Source organism: Camarhynchus parvulus, chromosome Z, assembly GCF_901933205.1.
Source record: "Camarhynchus parvulus chromosome Z, STF_HiC, whole genome shotgun sequence".
Classification (NCBI taxonomy): domain Eukaryota; kingdom Metazoa; phylum Chordata; class Aves; order Passeriformes; family Thraupidae; genus Camarhynchus; species Camarhynchus parvulus.
Genome location: NC_044601.1, coordinates 7,271,955 through 7,292,248, shown reverse-complemented (window position 1 = coordinate 7,292,248; position 20,294 = coordinate 7,271,955). Strand labels below are relative to the sequence as shown.

General features: G+C 41.4%; 1 protein-coding gene across 2 annotated transcripts in view; it reads right to left on the bottom strand.

Moving 5' to 3' along the window:
- Positions 1–2,513: 2,513 nt before the first annotated feature.
- The window catches only part of SSBP2 (single stranded DNA binding protein 2), a 137,495-nt gene continuing 119,714 nt past the window's right edge, over positions 2,514–20,294 (bottom strand). For both annotated transcript variants that reach the window (XM_030968366.1, XM_030968368.1), the window contains 3 exons: positions 19,872–19,900; positions 16,995–17,093; positions 2,514–14,697 (listed from right to left, as the gene is read on the bottom strand). In XM_030968366.1, coding sequence (XP_030824226.1) covers positions 14,668–14,697; positions 16,995–17,093; positions 19,872–19,900 — 158 coding nt within the window. In that variant the 3' untranslated portion in view covers positions 2,514–14,667. The remainder of the gene's footprint in view (positions 14,698–16,994; positions 17,094–19,871; positions 19,901–20,294) is intronic.

Here is a 20,294-nt window from a genome sequence, read left to right as displayed (position 1 = left end):
TGGCCTGGCAGCAGCCACAGCTAGGTTCGCTCTGTCCGCTGCCACTGAAATACCTCAAAACTGACTCATACTTTCATTTTTATTTCTCTTTTGGAGTCTTGCCCTCTGGTGTTGTCACCAACTTGACATCCCAGCAGATGCATCCAGGGCAGACACGTTCCCATTCCAAAGGCAGCGGAACCAGCATGGATATTTGGATTCCCTCCCCTGTGGCCACAGCTCTGGTCATGTATTCCTGCACGAGTCAACAGAGAGCCCACAGAGAGCTCCTTCTCTTACCTCCTCCTCCTCACGCGGCTGGTAAGGATACTGCTGCCCTTGCACACTGTGGAAATACAAGCTCTGCTGAGGAAGAGCTTCTGAGCTGTCAGGAAGGTCAAGGTTTTACTTTTGCCATGGATACAGTGTTATTGCTGCTGAAGGCTCAGCCGCTTTGGGGATGCTCAGTGCCTGGGCTTGCCAGCTGTTGGTGAGGCAGATGTTTTACTGCAATGTAGCAGAGGGTATAAACTGTAAATGGTTTTCAGGAAAGAATGCAAGGCTTATATTTGACTATTGTGCTGTGTGGCTTCACTGCAGCACCAGGACTGTTTTCTGTAGCCCTTCCTTACAACCCTTCCTCCTGGTAGTTACTGTTCCAGAGAGGGCTTCCCATGTTTCTCAGAAACATACATCCATGAGTTTACATCGTGAACACTTGTTCATTTAAACATTGTTAAAGATCCAGCTTTAACCTATAACAGCCAGGAAAATTTGAATTTTAACTGAGTTTCTCAGTGCAGTAGGGATTCTTTTCCCACACGGTCTGTTACTGTCACTGCACTGCTATAGCACTATCTCTGTTTCTATGCACATACCCTTTTTATCAAGCAACACCACGGCTGTATCATCTCACTTGTTACATTTCAGAAGATACTGGCTCTGAAAATCAGCATGTTGTGCTATTCCCTACATTTATTTTCATTCTGTTTCTTAAAAAAAAAATACTGGTATCTCTCTCCTTCTCTGGCTTCTGTGAAGGGAAAAAACAGACTGTCGTGGCAGTGAGACACCTTGGCCTTGCTATCTGAAGAGAGTCTGTAAAAGGTTTGCACCCAGCGTTTTCCCTGTCCTCAACTGCTCAATCCAGATGACAAAACCTCAAGTTGTCAGTTTCTCACACTGTGGACCCTAAATGCTGGAAGAACAGGTCTGTAAACAGAACTCAACAGAACTTTTTTCCTATTAAAAAAAAGAAAAACCCTTACATTACATTTTGCCTGCCTAGGCCAGTAATTTGTAAATTTGTTTTCAGGTTTACCTTGTCAAGGTCAGGCATTCTCTAAGATAATGCTGTATGTTGTTCTGTTGAACACAGTCCCAGTGATCAGGTGCCAGGCCTGGTGTAGATTCTCTTGTTTGCTGTGAGATGAGGAACTACAAAGCCTCTGGAGTCGGGGGGGGTGAAGTAAAATCGAAATCTGCTCATGTGAGAACAACCTGCAGTGTTGGGGTGAGGGGAAAGACGAGCAGCTGGAGCAAGGGAAAGCTGCTGCTTCAAAATCACACCTCTGATGTGCACAAAGCTCTTGGCCTTCAGGGAAGGATTCATTCACGGGGTGTCCTGTGGGGAGCAGGGATACAAACAAGCAGTGCCCATGGCAGACACACCTGGGCAGTGCAGCCAGGGAACTCACACTCTAAAATGAGCTTTCCCAAATGATTCTCTGCTTTCACAAGCTGCATTTACTCTGCCCTCCAGCTACAGAGATAGAAGCTAAAGGAGCGTAATGGACTGCAAAGGAACCACTGAAGCTGACTCCTGTAGTTCCTTACAGAGTCTCCATTGGACTAAAACAGTGTTTTACAGCGTTTGATGCTCAGGTAATATCTGCCAAGCTGTGCTGTTCTCCTGTCACTGCTGAAGAAGAGAAATTAAGCTTCTGGCACCAGTGTGGCAGTTTCAGTTTGAAGCCAGGTAGAAACATTAATTTTGTGTAGTGGTTTTGCTTTGTTAATCTGAGATTTTACTAATTTTGAGATTTCCTGGCTGAGGTACTAAAGAGTGTGGTGGGCTTGGTGTTGGTTAATTATTAGTGTAGTTCACTAATAATGGTTTCCCACTTCCTGTGGCACAGCTACAGCAGCACCTGTGGCATCACGGAGGTACTGGACCTAAGGCACCTTTGTGGAAGCACCTTTTGTGCATCTTTTCCAGGTAATAAATGACAAGCTCAGTCTTAGATGGGAATATTTGTGTAAAGTAAAGCCATTAGAGCTAGCAAGAAGTGCTCCAAAATGCAGTTTTGGGAACGTTTTAGATACAGATGTCAGCTACTGCAGTAAATCAACTGCAGTATAGAGCTGTGCATTTCTGTAGACAGCATACTTCTATGTTCCAGAAACAAATGTATTATTGCCTGAAGTGATAAATGTTTTTTGTATGCTTCTTTCATAACCCTAGTTATTTATGGAAAAAATGTTTGGTTGCGGGTTTTTTTTTGGGACACAGCTTGTGAAAATACAACTACTTCTTGTAAAATGAAACTTTATTCTAAAATGTATCCAAAATTGCAAGACACAAGCACCATTAAACAGATAAATAGACATATATTTATATACAGAGAGCATCAAAACACAAAACAATTGTTAATATAATTCTTATACCATTTTAATGAGTATCCATCAATAAAACTTTACAATTTAAAGGAGACTTTTCAGTTGCAAAACAGTTGTAAAATCATATGTATAAATTATGTTTACTACAATTCCAATAACAGAGGCAAAGTAAAATACAAAAATAATAATCAATACTGCAAATTCAAATACAAACCCCAAAAGTAATGCTGCACAGGTACATATGTACACTGGATGAATTCATGCAGCCAGGCAGTGCAACAAATTAACTGCTGAGTTTAACTTATCACAAAATGGAACCACCATGTCGAAAAACAGAAGAAAATATACTTTTGTAATAAATCATAGTGCATTTTGAAGTTAGACTTTATAAAATGATTGTTGAGTGATATACTTCTAATATTCCCCATGTGATCTGAGATCCCCCCAACTCCTTTTTTCACAAAATAAAATACAAATGACAAAAGCTAAAAACCCCACTGTAGAACAGAGTCTGATGTACTGGTACCATCTTGAACGCATTTGTTTTTAATTCTCGGTATCAGACTTGTTTGCAAGTGTCCATGTCCACAGGGACACGAGTTTTTCCTTGCTACCAGGAGTAAATCTTTCACGCTCCAATGCTATCTCCATAAACTGCAACTCACACGATGCTTAGACTGCACTGGTTTGAAGAGACACAGCTGAGCCTTGAAAAAAGAACCCTTAAATCCCTATGAAGCACAGAGAGAGTAAATGGAGGATAGAGAGACCTCATTATTCCTGAAGCTCCTATCCCTAATTGCTTTAATTACATAAACAGAGATTAACATAAGAGGCTTTTATGGCTTGGGTGAAATTTCTGCTAATTTGCTGGGCAAGTGCGAAGCCTGTGTCTCTCCACAGAGCTTTGCCTTTCACAGTGCAGAGGGCTACAGACTCTTTTGGTTGGTGAAAGGAAGCCTCAGGTAACTATATAGAAAAATACCTCTGCAGTGAAAATGTGGTAAAGAAACAAAAATTCAAAACAGAACCTCTGGAAAACTGTGACTTCTTGTGTAACAAAAACATGGCTGTCACCTTTCAGGTCTGTGTTGGTTGGTATAGCATGAACACGTAGATAAAACTGGTTAAGTGTCAAAATTATATGAGATACAATTACACAGTCTGACACTTTTTTCTTAAAATCTTAAGTGATAAGCACGCTCAGTGTTTTCACTAGGAAGTTACTGCTAAAATGCTACATTTCGTTGCTGAAAAGACATTTATAGCAGCCTGTAAACTACTGAAGAGTTGCTTCCTGCATCCTTTGTGCTTCCAAAACCCCCCTTTGAGCCATCACTAACTTGTGAATTAATGGGAGTTTTGAGCAAAAAAGGGATGCGGAAAACCACCTGTATTGGGTATATAATGTAGCAATTTATACAGCAGCTCTTCAGATCTTCCAACATGCAAGCACGTGTAGAGAGAAGCTAAGAGACAGCATGCACTGCAGTGTTGTGTCATTGTGCTTATGTCTGCTGAGGGCACTATGGCATTTTCACTCAGAAAAACAGAAGTGTTAGCCCCAGAAGACTAAAAGAGCCAATATTAATGAAGCCATCAGCTACTGTTGCAGTAAAGAACACCCCAAAACAGGGAGGAAGTTCATCTGCTCGTAGCATATACATACTGAAGCTGAAGAGAATTACAAAGGCACAATACAAGCCTATATTTCTGGTAAATTATATATATTCATAAATTTCTGCTCATACCACCTCAAGATAGTGAATGGTACAATAACAACTGAAGGTACAAATGTTAATTGAAAGTGAAGCTCTACAAATAAAGGACTGTTGGAGAACATAGCTCATTACTTGCTACATTTCTACTCTTCCCAGGTGGTGAGCTCATCCACCTTTACTCCACTGGCTGACAACAAAATGGTGACCCAGTGAGAAAACTGGAGCACTGTCAGATGACAGACAAAATGGCTTTGTGCATCTGAAAATGTGTCAGTGAGTGGCTGCCACAACAATCCTTCCCACTGCTTTACCTTTGGCTCAGAATTCACAGAGAAACCAGGAACAGCAACTGGAATTTCATACCCATTTTCATGCAGAGCTGAGGCTGAGATAACCCATGAAAGTAGCATTTTGGTAACTTCAGCACTCAAAAATATTGAACAGCAGAGCAGGAATTGTACCAGCTCATCATAAGAAACAAATCTCCATTTTTCTATTCGCAGCTGCACAAGATCTGTATCATTTCCAACAGCAAATGACTCACAACTTAGGAAATAAAGTGAATGGATCAATACTGCTCCTGTTAAACTCATAAAAAGTGACACCCACTTTTGTGTGATGAAATTACAGGGCAGCTGTGGAGGCAACTGCTGTCCCAGCCCAGCTCTGAGAACGTGGATGCCCGATGAAGGTGGAAGGTGCAGCTACAACATTTGAGTTTTAATCTGGAGCAGTTCCTCAGATCGCCACAACAACTGGCACAACTGCTGTCAGGATTTCGTACCGCAGGTAATGGAGAAGGGATTGAGGGGAACGAGAGGAGGAACCTGCTGGAAGCAGGCTCTGCTAACCCACAGTAACACTGCCTGCAGATCTGCTCTATCTCACATGAGTATTCCCTCATCTCCAAACCAGCACACCAAATCCCAACACGTTTATCGCACATTTCCCTCCAAAAACCTATCATAAACTGCCATTACTACATGTATTCTCACAATCCTCAACCAGGACCACCTAGATTTATTCCTTAAAGCTCTCAGGAAAGGAGTCTTTAGCCACACCTGGAAAGTATGAACATTAATACCTGTGAGTTACAAGCTCACAGGTGAATTTAAAAGCTGCATATGCTATTGCTGGTGTTGATTGATCTATGCAATGGTTTTACCCTGCGTTGCTTCCAAAGAAAATTGGCGCAGGTAACAAGAAAGCCCACTCCAAGAAATAAAGGTGAGGTTTCCTAGGCAGGGGTAATCACTCTAGAAATGTTCCAGCAAGTTGCAAGTTCAAGCTACAGCTGTTCATTAAAATTGAAGTAAAAATAAAGAAAATAGCACTACAGGGCAGAAATCTTATGCTTGAGATTGAATTCAGAAAGTCATCTGTAAGACACTCGGATTCAGATTCAAAGGAGCTGCATTATTCTTGCCCATTCCAAGCTCAAACAAATACAAGTTTGTGTAGAGGTGTGAGAAGCCAATTGTACACACTTGGATTCATCCCACCTAATTCCAGCCGTTCATCAGTGGTGAGGGCAAATGATGCCATAATACAATCTCCCAGAGGCATCTCCACTCATGTCCCTCCTCTGACTTACACAGGAGACCCAGGCTGTAACTTTAAGCCAGCTGAAATTAGGGCAGGATGAATCAGGCCACAGCATGGAGCGGAAACAAGTCTGATGTGGTGGCACAGTATCACCATGACAATCCAGTCTGTCACAGGCCTGTCTGAGGCTCCCAGCCAGACACGCTTTGGGTCAGTGACCCACAGCACCCGTGCCTTTGCAGCTCACAGTCTGGCAAGGAGCTCATCACACACTGGACAGTGAGGCTTGAGTTCATGACGATCCCCCAAAGCAAGACCCGGAGCTGCCTGGGACTGCAGCCCTCCCAGACAGCCCAGAGGCTGCCCTGCAGAGTTACACACAAGGTCTGGAGGGGTTTGCAGCTGGAGTGGTTACTCATCCTAACACAACACGCACACATGCCCACGTATCCATGGTGCTGTGGGAGTTCTGCATCCCCACGCCTTGGCTAGGGCATGGGCTGGCTCCTGGCAGGAGCTGTCGGTAATGAGGATGAAGCACACACTGAGGAGAAATACAGCGTTCTGAAACACACATTTGTGAGATCCCCAATAGTATCAATAGTAACGATTAAGGTCAGAGGCAGTATCAAGTTTTGCATGCACTTTCTACATTAGTATTTATATAGACAAGTTTCATTCTTGCTGGTTTGTAAAATTACTGAGGTTTCCTTTACTTCCAGAGACTGGAACATTAGTTTCATTTATGATGTTGAAAGTCGTTCTTTGTCTAAAATACACCTACAAATACTTGGGATTATGGGACAGGGATTGCCCTGTTGTTCTCTGTAAAGGGCTGAAGTAACTGTAGAAATATTTTTTGATCTTAGAAATACAGGGAATTTATCTACAAATCGGACTGTAAGCATGAGGAACACTTACTGCAAGTTCTCAAAGTCTTTCATGAAAGGGTGAAGGTGCAAAGTCATTAAGACTGCCTTGATTCTAAAGATTAGCCTACTCATTTAATTAAACTATCAATAGAAACACAGAATTTAAAGTAATCCAAGTAAGAATCCCCTTCAACTTTCCAAGCTTCTTCGCTTTTCCCATCATTGCCTTTCAGACTAGACAGGACTTGAAATTCTGATGTCAGAAACCAGCAAAGAATACACAGACATTTTCAGGTCTTTGTTGTATATCATAATAGAATGCAGAGTCCCAGAATTCAGGTTATTTTTCTCTCTCAGTAACCAGACAGAGAGGTCAAATCTCCTTAAAACACCACCTCAGGTAAAGCCTACGGTGGGTGGGGATGAGGACACAATGCAGGGGCAGTGCTGTGCCTCTTGTGTGCCCCTACAGATGGGCTTCTGTCTTGGCACTGCTGCAGTTTGTGGGGAATAAAAAACACAGCAGCTCACACATCTTTGTAAGGCAGCAGCCTGCCCAGGTGCTGTGCCTGGGGCACCCCTTTGCCAGGGGACACTGCACAGCTGTGACACCTCTCAGGTGTGCCCCAAAACCTGCAGCTGCCTGCTCCAATCCAACCCCAAGCTCTCAGAAAAGGATATGAACTGGGTTGAATTCTCTTACATTACATTTAATATTTCTGTAAATGGCTTATAGATCTGCTGTTTGAAATAAATTCTGAAACCACTAAGCGTGCTTAACAGAGCTTCAACTCTATGTGGACAGCGAGTTCAGAGGACAGAACAAGGACTTTTGCAGTATATAATACACATGGCTGTACAGTCAAAGGCCACGTCTTGCTTCAAAACAAGAATTTACAGTAGCAAGCAGTGGTGGCAAGATTTCTTACACAAAACCTACAGGAATTTACAGGATATGTATGGATCACCGAGGTTGTAACACCAGCAATAGACAACACAGAGTATCTTGTGCAATGTGAACAAAGTTGACAGTAGTTTACCAATGCTGTAAGTAATTCACATAAATATGCTAACCCACCAGCTAACAAAACTTCCTGCTCTTTCCACCAGAACCAGGTGCGTGTACAGCAATCCATAAAAACAAAAGTGGTTTGTTTTTGTGGTTTTAGACAAACATGCACAAAGCAGATGCACTCCAAGGGGATACTTGCCAAAAAACAACAAAAAAACCCCCCTCAAAACTGGTGTCCAAGCACACACAGCAATTGGATTCACGCTTCTCAAACAGCCATGACAGCCAAAGTTTATTGTATGGATGCTTTTTGTCCTGGAAAAATAGTAATATAAAAATTCACTTGATTTATAACTGACAGAAAACTCCAGCTTTACTCACACCACTCTTCCATATCTCTAATTCTAGCCCTAATTCATTCCAGCCCTACTTTGGGAACTTGTGTTCTCTTCCTTATCCATTAATGTAAATGAAAATCAAATCAAAACTACAACATAATCAGAAAAAATAAAAAAGACAAGAAAAATGAAATTGAAAATAGCTTATACCTGCTTTTGGATGTTATGTTTATTGGCAACAATTTAATAACACCACTTTGCTTTCCCACTAAACCACTGCATGTGCTCTGTGTCTCTGTTACAGAGAGCTTCAGTAAATTTCTACCTCAATTAAATATATCCTGTATTTGGGATTTTATTTTTATCCAATCTGCAAGACAAAAATGAGCTTTTCTTTCAAGCTATTTTCTATCATTGTTAGGAACCATCTCGGCTGATTTGTGAGTATGTGGGATGCTAACTGTCCTCATCTCGAGCAGTGAGAGCTCTCAGGGTGCTGCACTGCCACTCCTTATCTGGTGTGATACTCAATTCCTCTCTATTAAAGAAGTAAACTCTCGGCAGCAGGGCTCTAGTTACAGGTATGAACAACTTCCTGCATGCCTGTTGGGCAAAATGCTCTTATTTTTGTGCAAAGATTTGGCACAGTACATTTATTGGGGAAGTCCAAGTGAGAGAGGGTAAAACATGAAGATTAAAACAACAGAAGTGAAGCCTAAAATATCCAGTTCATCCAATTGACAATTTGACTCCTCAGGGGTCAAAGCAGTTGTTCCACAACAATACTTTTTCCCATCAAAAGCAATTACTGATGATTTCAGTATCTCTGCAATAGCCCAAACTCCTAGACTGTACAGTCTATTTCCTAGGCTATTGAGAACACATCACCTTTCAAAATCCCCATGTTTTGTGCTGATTCCCTATGAAAACTGATGCTAAAACTGCCAGAATTTTCTCTTAGCAAAATCCAGCCTCTTGTCTCAGCATTGTAAAATCGTGGAGGGATCCCCAGAACCTAACGGCAAGAAGAGTTGTGCAAGTTCTCAAGAGAACAGCGAGGTAGCGAACGAACACCTTGTTTCTGGTGGATAACTGCCCACTCCTGAGCCACCTGACCCTGGGAACAAGCCTGCTCGACCACTCGGTCACTCCTCTGAGACCACAGAACCCTGAATCATCCACGGGACACACTGCAAACACTGACTAGGCAAATTAAACCACTGTTTGTGAATTAGGCTTTGTACGAGGTCACACAATTCAGATGTCAAGCTGTACACTTTTGGAGATATGGAAGGAGCTTTCAGCATGAAGTCCAGCTGTATTATTTATAGCAACTAGGCAGCAAATCTCTTTTATCTGATTTCCCCAAAACCATGTCTTTCAGCAAATTTTTACAATGCTGAAGTAAAATAAAGAAAAAGAAGGTGATTTTCTTTTTGTCTCTCCATTTCTCTTGCGCAGAAAACTGAAATAGTGGCTAGAAAGTGACCATTTCAAATTATAACTGAAAACTGCATTTATTAAATTTGAAAACATGTAGCCAAGAAAACCTTTATACATTTTTATGGCAACTTTTCCTATTACATGAGAGGCTTTCTTACACATTTTAAGCTTAAATGAAGAACAGCAACCAAACAGAAGTTTGGACTAAAACTGCAAAGCTGTTGACTGTGTGGAGGGAAACTATGGCTGCACAACTGAAAACAAGATGAAAGAACAAATTCACAGAAACAGTTCATGTCATAGTGAACAAAGCTCTAATAAAGTAAGAAACAGAAGAAAGCCAAATCTGTTCTGCATGTCAGTACTATTGATACATAAACAGGCTCCTGCACTAGTAAAATCTGTGAAATAATGTCTGCTTAGGAAAGACTTAATTTAAGCTCTAGACTGTCCATGTTTAAGCATGGGTTTAGATTATTACAGTCCTACTTTTTAATTTCCTGAAGGATACCACCTGTTCTTAGATCTGGTTAAAATTAACTATGTGCAGGCTCAATTTGAAATCAAGGTGAAGCTGTTGGCAGGATCAGAATTTTCATGTGCTCAGTAGATGATCCATGCATTTTTTCTAGATTTGGTACTGTAATTTGTTTCCAATATGTAGACACTATACAGGAGTGCACTCAAAGCAGTATTTTAAACTCTCTTTACTCATTTTTCAGGTTGAAACATCATTTTGGTAATTTCAACAGACCCTCTGTATTTTTCTCTATGTACTTTTTTACACTTGCAGGTAAGTTATATATTTGACCCAGACTAGGGCGAAATCTTACCCAAAAAATGACTTTATGTGAATGGTTTGATCAAAGTTTCAGCAGAACTGGCACAAGCAGCAGTTTACAGAACTGTGCCAATATCTGAAAAGTAGAAAGAGCTGCATACAGCAAAATTTAAACCTAACTAATTTATTTCTGAATTTCCAGAGTTATTTTGAATCACTAAATCATGAATTGGATCCTCACTGTGAGATAAGAATGTTGGAATAGTTTACAGGAGTTTATTTGAAAGATGTGCTTTGTCAGGATTCCCATATTTAAGGCCTGAACAAACCCGAGTGTGTCTGTGACAGCACCCACAGCTCTATCACCACTTATGGTGAATTAAAGAAAAATAAATTTACCTGTACATTTTACATCATTAAGGTATATTTTACGTTCTTGAAATGCAAACATGTAGGGTGAAGTACGGAAGAATCCAGTCCATACTTAGCCATGGCAACAACAGTGGATCAGAGCTGACTAGGAACAGGGGAAAACAATAAATAACTGATACAGAAATAGGACCCTGTGTAACATGTATCAGCTGAAAAGTAATTTTTGAATAAAGTGATCGACACTAAATATTGTAACAGCTGGTCCCTCATTAAACCTAATTCCAAATCATTTGCACATGTAGTATTGCCACAGAACAAAGGAAAAATCAATTGGTTTTAGGCAGTTCAAGAAGCTGTCCTTTGATGCATACTTAAAGAAGCAAGGTTCTATTCTACTTCTTCCCAAGTGGAATTATTAAAATAAATGATTAGCCTATATATTTCTCATTGGGTATTTCTGTTGGAAGGGAAAGGAACAGCTGGATGTCCTGGGACATGGAACATTTAATCCTACACTATGGGGAACAGGCTGAAAGTCTGACAGTTATTATTGTCTCTGAATATGTGACAAGTTGGGTGGCCAGGGCTCTGCAACCAGAGGGCTTCCAAAGAAACAATGGAATTTCTGGGGGTTGGAAGTGCAAGTTCCAAACTGTAGTTTTTCCTCATTCTCAGGTAGTTAAGAAAAGAATGTAATCCCTACATGCAAATATCCAGGTATTTTGTTAATGCACACCAGGCCACATGCTTTACTTGTGATTCAGACAGGTAAACTTCTTCCTTGCCTCAAATCCTGCTTTTAGATAAGGTAATTAAATTCTGGGTGACGTGGACATCTGGATCTGATCACTCCTTTCCATAGGTTTGAGCAACAGGCAAGACCCTGGTTTCACTGTGAAGTTCACTGGTAAATCCAGTTTCAGCTGATTTCTACAAAGCTGGAATATTTGCAAGAGTTCTCACAGCATAACAGATTCCTTACTCTCCATTTCTGCTACTCTAAGATTTAATCACTTCTGTTTTTAAGAAGGCTTACTTCAGCTTTGCCTGAAATACCCATTTACAGAATCACCTTCCATTTACTTCTATACTAAAGAGCAAGATCTATCTAAAAACCCAGTGTGAGAAGACCTACCCTGCCCCACTTAAAATAAAATTCCTACCAGAGCTGGACAAGTTCTAACATTATCAACAGTGCTGTTGCATAAGGACAGAACCAAACAGCAGTTACATTGCTCCTGGTATCTGGAGCATAAAAAATGTAAGAGGGAGCAAACACTGAGTGCTTGGGAATAGTCTTTCTTCCCATATTGATACTCCAGATACCATGAAAATCCTACAAGGATTTGTAAGCAAAGGAAAGAGAAAATGAACAAGCAAAAAGCCCTGTGCACATAGGATTGTTTTCTAATGGTTCAGCTGCAGAACCTGGCCTCTCCAGGAGCCTGGTAAAGCCTCGGACAAAGCATTAGTGGCACCAGCTGCTGCCTGTGGGGCTGCGTGGGTGTGAGAAATGCAGGACACAGTGAACCCATCATGTGCTGAAAGGACATTGTGCTCCTGTATCAAAGTGAGGATAACGTGTTTTAATATTGATATCCAATCTGTGTCAGCAGTTCCATGCACAGGTTTAAAGGTCAGACTTCCATCCTTGCAAGGTGCCCAACAGCTCACTGACCTGGGAATGACCTTTGGCACTCGATGCACTGTTCCCATCTACCTTAGTCCAGTGGCAGTGACACCATCTGACTGAAACTGGGCCAGAAGGAGCCCTTGGGCCCCTGGAAGGAGACCACAGATATTACAGGTGGCCAACCCAGGCTGCAAGGACACCTGGACTCTGGCTGTAATGGGGACACACCAGTGGTGTTAGTGACAACAGCAAAGGGTCTGAAGAAATTACACCTGATTTTGTGTTTGTGACTCAAGCCAATAGCAGGGTCTTCCGGCATCTTTGGAAACACCAACAAAGTGTTTTCCAAAGAGAAGCAAATGAATGTGACCTTCACAATCAACAAGAATGCAGTCTACAAAAGGGTATCATGACTATCTAGGTCATGTTTACATCTAATCAAGTAGTTCTTACTAAAAAAGTAATGCTAACCAAATCTTTGATACTTCAATGTAATTTTGATCCTCTGATACTTTCATCTTTGAGTAACCCTGACAGGAGAGTAACGTGTTAAATCTTTTTATTTTCATATATCACATACACGTATAATATATGGAAATAAAAATTAGTTAGGAGATTGTAGAATTCCTTGCACATCCAGCTACCATCACAAACCCATCACATATGGGTGATATTCCTTTACCACAAGTTCATAAAAGAGAATCCCCTTGCACACGGATAGACCACATCCCAGAACTGCTCCTCCTCTGCAGGTGGCTCCTCTGGATTAAAGTCCAAGGAGAGGAATTTGCTGTTTGTCTGTGGCATGAATTTCTGCTGAGCCATTTATGCCTGCTGATCGTCAGCCTTTGTATCACTACAAACTGAAAACCTTTGTTTTCCTTGGGGAGCTGAAAAATCATCAGGAACTAAGCAAAAGTACCATAATCTTGATTTCAGAGCTCTGCCTGAAGAGAAATGGGAATGCTTCCAGAAGCGCTTCCTTTAGGCCTTTTTCTGCATTCTGGCCCCAGCTTTCATGCCTAACTGCATGTCCTCCTTCTAAAAGGGCCCAGACCTTTGTTCCTTTCTGTTCATGGCAAAAGGTAACACCCTCACAACAAGGCTAGTAGTCATAAAAAGTTTACTGTGGCATTTTGGCTCAAAGAAAAAAAAAAGGCTGCTGACTGGAAAGTTTTGTGGGAATTAATTTAATTCTGGCAGATATGGCAGAAAACACACACCCAAGCAGCAGGGTGACCTGATTTTCTAAATGGGCTTGGGAAATACTGTTTATACTCAGGAACACAGATTGCTCATATATGTTTGAGAATCACTTAAAATGGGAAACATAATTGTAGGTTGTTGGAAAATGTTTTGGTGATAAGGACTCTACTGTATTTCCACTAACTACCATCCCTACAGAAGACCATGCTAAATAGAAAACTCAATTCCAAGGGCAGGAGAAGCCCTGACACTTTATTGCTAGATTCTATAGCAATTGGAGCTCACTTACAGTAACCTTATAGTACTCTATATAAACTGAGAAGCTTGTATCAAATTCAGGCTTCCATTTAAAATAGATATTGCAGATATTAGGCTTCAATTAAAGAAGAAAAATAACCTTCAGTGCTTTTTTTTACTCTTAAAGGCAAAGTATCAAAAAAAATCCCCAAACTAGGTGAAAGTTATTAAATTTCTCCAAAAAATTAAGATGAGCTTTCTTCTATTTCTTGAGACAGTACAATTTGTGATTCACAGGGTAGCTGGTATCAAACACAAGGTAATGAAAGCTCGTATAAGCAATTTTATTCCTATCCATAATGGCAGACACTAACAAAATCAAAAGAATTTATCCTTTGAGTTCAACTTAAAAAATAACTTATAAAGCAGTGATATATGCAACATAAAACAGTTCAGGATGGGAGAGGGAAAGCAAATTTTAATAATTAAAATGTAAACGTGAAACAAAAAAAAAAAGAAATGGAATAAAAGTCCCTACTTCTGATTTCTACGTAAGATGTCATGTGATCCTATTTGACAGTGTCCTGGGGTCTGTGTGTGTGTGTGTGTTTGGGCGTCACACACACACTCCCCACGCTGACCCACACATGTACACACACAGACAGGCGCTGGCAGCTCCACCTCGGGCACTTCTCTCATGCCACTCCTTACAGTTGTCTCAAGCATGTTTGGGACCCACTTTCTTGACAAAACAGGGGAGATGGTAGGAGAAAAAAAAAAACAGGTGGGTCTGATTGTGTCTGAGATCCTTTAGTTAAACTGTACACTGGGACGAATAATTTTCTTCTGCAGTAGCTCTCTGGAGAGGGCCAACTCACTGTGGTCTTCATGGCGACACTTGTGAACGGGTCACACGCTCATTGTCATGCTAGGGGAGTACTGGAAAAGAGGAATCCACAATTTAACAAACATTCTTCCCCCCCAGCCACAGGTATGGGTTCAGAGCTCCTTGAGCTCCCTCCTGAACCTGTGCTGCAGCCTCTCTTGGGGCTGCAGTTCAGTTTGTGTCCCCAGAACTTCTGCTGTGCTTCTCTCATGCCAGAATACAGCCACTGCTGACAAAGGACACGCCCCTGAGGGCTGCTCTGCTGTCACCTGGGTGCTGTGATGAACCCATGACCTCACTGAGGCTTTCTGTTCCTCTTCCTGCCCACTGCTGGCTACTGGGGAATTTACCTGGGCAGGTGCCTAGTCTGAAATAGACTGGCTGCATTCGTGGCTAGCTGAACCACACAAGGTTTTGAGGAATTTTTGATTACTTTAGGGGAAGAAAGGAACAAAGATATGTATGACTGATTCAGTTAGGCTTTTGGTCTGTATTGTTTTGTGTTAGCAATTTTAGGGGGCAAGCTGAATCACCAGTGGTCATTCTCCTTTATGTGAACCAAAAAACCAATCCCCACATCACACGATTGTAGTGACACAAACTGAACTGCAGCCTTTACCCAAGCTACAGCTACCCTCAGGTTAGCAGTGCTTCATTGAAGTAATCAATGGGACACCACGGTGCCTAGAAGAAATGCACATCCACACACCTAATTTGCTTTTAAATTGAAAACTGTGGATTGCAAAACCAGTTAATTTGGTCTAATATCCTCTAAGTAGAGGAAAATGTTAAAATGCAAGATCAGCATTTTGAAAATTGACAGGAAAAAAAGGAAAGGTAAATTTGCCCGTGCAAAACCACATGTGCCCTACATATCCTGCCAAGTCTTGAGTTCCAAGCTGGCCATTTCCAAGTGTCCAAGCATATAGAAAGAGTATTTTAGATGGGTCTTCCCTGTAATGTAAATTACAGAGGTCTGACTACCAGCTCTGAGGCTTAAAGCAAAGCACCTGCTCCAGTTATCTCCTGTATCTGAGCCGAGGTATCTGGAGAATCACTTTGGGAAAGGAATCAAAGCATGGTCTCAAGTTGTTTAGGACTTTCAACTTGTTATTAAGCCCTGCATTGCTACTTACCCCTAACCAAAATTCCTGGTGAACAGCAAATCTCCCTGAGAAAGGACTCCGTGGTAACACCTATTCTGAGCAGCCAAGCGGCAAAACATGGATCAGAAAGCAAAGCAGTCCCCCAGGGTGAGAGAGCAACCCCTGTTACAGAGCCTGCAGTCCCTGGGAGCAGAAGGGATGCCCCTGGCATGTGCCACTCCTGCCTTGCATGCACACACCTCAACAAAACCTTGAAAAATCTGAGTCCCTGGCTCTTCCAGGCAGCACAAAAACACCCGGAACCCAGGGAATGTCTGAGAACACTGATTTTCTCCAGAGTACCACTGATGTCCTCTTGTTCCCACGGCCCTGTTTCAGTGACCCTGGCTGCCCTCAGCACAGCAGAGCGTGCCAGACTGGGAGCCAAGGGCTGCCAGGAGCAGGGACCACGTCTCATGGAGCCTCTGTGCTTTCTGCCATTTTGGCAGATATTAAACACTGCTCTTTTTAGGTTGTGTATGACAGCTTTCTTCAACACTCCACACAACCTGAATGTGTGCCCACCAACAGCTAACTGGCAGAAACTCTTCACTAGCTGAAAAAGAAAACCTCCCAAACCCCCTCAAAATCAGATTCCCAGGAAATTTTCCATGGAACTCAACTGCGCTGAGATCTAAGAGAAGCTGTTTACTGAGCAGTAGGTCACCACTGGCACAGGTAATGAGGTTACACTCCTACTTAGGGACCTAGAGGTGGATTTAGAAACCCAGCTTCAGGCACATGAGTATGACAATACCAGACTTGCTCTGTAAAATGTTTACATCACATTTTGCTGCTTTGAGCATTCCATATATATATCTAAAAAAAATAAGCATAATTTTCCCCAGAATGAACACTAGTGGAACCTCTGCCTTTTATGGGTGTAACAGCACACTGCAACATGGAATCTACTGGTGCTCTCATCACATACTTCAGTGTAAATCCTGCTTTTTCACTGACCTTGTGGCCCAGAGAGTTTCTGCAGTGAATCTATGCCTCCCACCTATTCCAGTTTCAGCTCTCTTTTGCACAGCATTTTTTATTCAAATCAATACTGTACTTTCAGAAAGTATTAAAAAACATGCAAGACACAGTGCTGCACTACAAGCACACTACAAAACTTGTAAAGTTTCTTTTTCTATACAAAAGGCCACAGATACATGTTCACCTTTGCAATCCAACAACCCAGGTAATGGAATACTTACACTCTCGCTCTGAAAAGGGTTTAGGAAGTTTCCACCCATCTCACTGTCATCCCTGGGAGTGCCAGGCTGGTTGCTCATGCTCATATTACTGGGAGAGTTCTGTTAAAAAAAAAGATTACAAAATACAGATTCAGTGCTGTAGGTTTCAGTTCCTTTCCAGCCTCACCAGGTGAGCCCAGGGCATGCTCCACACAGAACTTGGTGCACTGGGCCTCTCGAGGATGAGAAATCAGCCCCAGCAAGGTTCTGCATGATTCAGTCACTAATTTTAGTCTGTTAAGTAATGTTCTCTTCCCTGAAGCAAGGATTATTTACCTGGGCCTCATTTTCAGGCTATAGCCAGCATCTGCTTCTGCTGAAGTCAAGAAAAGCTATAAAAGGCTGCAGCAGGGATATGAGGAAGCTCTGTCACCACATTAAATCATGTGGTTGAATGCAGGCACGTCTGTGAGCCCTGACATGTGTGAGTTATGGGTATGTACTTAAAGATAGACAAAAGATGTACTTAAAGGCAGGATGGATCAGGTCTGCACAGACCTTTGCAGACTGAGGGCTGCTCAGCATGGTCACAATTCACTGAAATAGTAACAATCTAAAGCCTTGCAAAAATTAATTGTTACTCTTTTCCTTACAGAAGTGCACAGAGACCTCTGCAACTTCAGAAGCAGAATGGGTGAAACAAGGTAATTGCCAGAGGAATTATTGTGCATCAACAGCTCACACATGGTTATTGTACACACTACCATCAGTCAGGTGCTCTTACAAGCTGCTTTGCAGTGCCCTGCCATGCCTGGACCACAGGCAATCCTCATTCCATCACTGCTACATCTCCGACTCAGAAGACTCATGATGGAAAAAGAGAAGTCAGGGAAAAGGAGCAGTGAAACCATGGACCTCATAATGAAATCCTTACATCTATCACAGTTCTTTCCTTGGATTTTTTTTTTAATTCAGAAAAATTGAACGCAATATAAATATAAATACCAAACCAATTAGATACATGACCTGCAAGCAGAAATTATTTAACAGCATCTGAAATGCAGCTCAGAGAGCTGGGTCAAAAGCCCTGCCTTAGCCCTTCTGCTTTCTTCAGTCTAATTCACTACTTCCACAACTGTGGTCCTCAGACCACTGGACAACACGTCCATCAAAGACAACTGAAGCCTAACGAGGCTACTGACATCAATAACAATAACAATATTGACATCCATTGACATCAGTGAATCAGGTCTGCTCTGCAGTGCAGCCAGCACAACAGACATTCAGGGACCCAGAGCTCAGAGAAGGCTGCACCCACTGGCTCTGCCACTGCTGCTGTGCCCTGAGCAGCATTAATTCAGGGCAGCCCAGAGCCCGAGTGACACAGGAGGTCAGGCTACACAGCCACAGCACTCCCACCGGCCTCGACACCCAGGAATATACAGACCTTGCCACATTTCTTTTATATGATGCTCCTGCACTTTTGCTTGTTCCTGGGGGATTTCCCCCTATTTTATGTTGCTCTGTGTAGAACTAAGCTTTGGCATTCTGCCATTGCTGCAGCACGCCAGCCCCAAAGGGCCAAATTCCTGAAAAAATCCCATTGTAGTGACTCCCCCAGGCTGCTTTTGTGGCCACTTGGGGTCCAGCACTATAGCTCCAACTGGGATTTTCCAAAGCAAGGGTGCCCCTGGTGCCTGCACAAATTCCATGGGCATTGCAATAAATGCAGGTTGGTAATTTTTATTTAACACACATAATTTCAGTTCATTTACTGCCCTTGTCTGAGCTTACTTCATAAAAAACTTTATGTTCTGCCATTCAGATAATTTAGTCAAAATCTTCTCTAGAAAGCTATGAATTCTGTGAGCTGTATTGATTCTGCCAGGACTGGATCCATTTTCTACAGACAACTGTTTTACAGGCAAAATTAACAGCATTTTTCTTTTACTTACTTAAAAAACACAAAGATAAAAAGTTATTTCCATGAGTTATTCATGCAGGCTAACATATTATGAGACTTTCAAGTAAATTGTTTAGGACCCAAGTTTACAGAGCTGCTGATACCTGTACCAGCACATCCTGACCAACTAAAAATGGAATACAGGCTTTAAAAATTATCCCATGGGAATGGAAATGTTTTGGATTTTTTCCCTTAAAAATGCTGCAGTTTGCAGTAAGATAGTGAAGAAAAACCACAGGCTTTGATAACAATGTGCTGTATGCTGGTCACCTCACAGGAGGGTTTTATCGAATCCCTCACTGCACAGCCCAGCACAGCACAGCTGAGGCAATGTGGTCTTTTCCATCCATCACTTTACATCATGAAGAGTCTGAAAATGTTATAAAATTTAAGAACACAGGGTCCTCTTTATTTATGCCCCTTTACCAATACTACATCAGCTCATTAATTCCCACGTTAATGGTGATCACATCCATAGAAGTTTTATTTTTACAGAAGTAACATATTCAAATATTATTTTTATAGATGCCAAATCCCTGCAGATAAAACTCACATCCTTTTCCAGCTATTTAATGATTTGTGGCATCAAAACAGTGTTTCTGCTGAAAGTACTTCTTAATCTAGTTTTTGGAAATTTATCCTGAGGATTAAGATATTAACATTACCTTAGAGGTGACAAACCCAATCCTGCAACACCCTAAGGAGATTGTCCCAAATTTACATTTGACTAGAATTGATTATTAGAACTGGTTTCATTTATTTTAAGAGTACCAAAGACTACAACATGATCAGTCAGATTATGAACTGGAGGTAATTATATATAATATAGATATGATACAATAAATGTGTATAACAAAAAGATTCATAATGGAGACAAAGAAATGAGTTTAGAGTGAAACACTCTAAAAATTCCATATATTTGATTAGATACTCACTTTGGAAATACTGTCCATGTCTCCTGAGCCTGAAATTAAAACAGACAATTGCTCAGTTAATTTTGAGTTGAAGCTAATCCAATAATTTTTTTTTTTCACAGAAAATACATAGTGCAACATCAACATTTTAAAAAATAACCAACTTACTAGAAGTTTACATTTGGTACAGAATAATCCACTCAATCAGTCTGAGGCTCCATCAACTGTTGCTGCACTACATATACTGAGTATTTCTTAGAACAAAACAGATCATCCTGATGAGCAGAGTAATGGAAACCAAATAAAATTAAATATAGTGAGTGCAAGACAATTGAAAACTGAGGGCTTTTTTCACATGCTGTAGAGCTCTCACCTCAGGTAAAGCAGAGAATAAGGGAAATGCAATTTTAGGATGGATGAATGAAGAAAAGGGGTTTTTTAGCA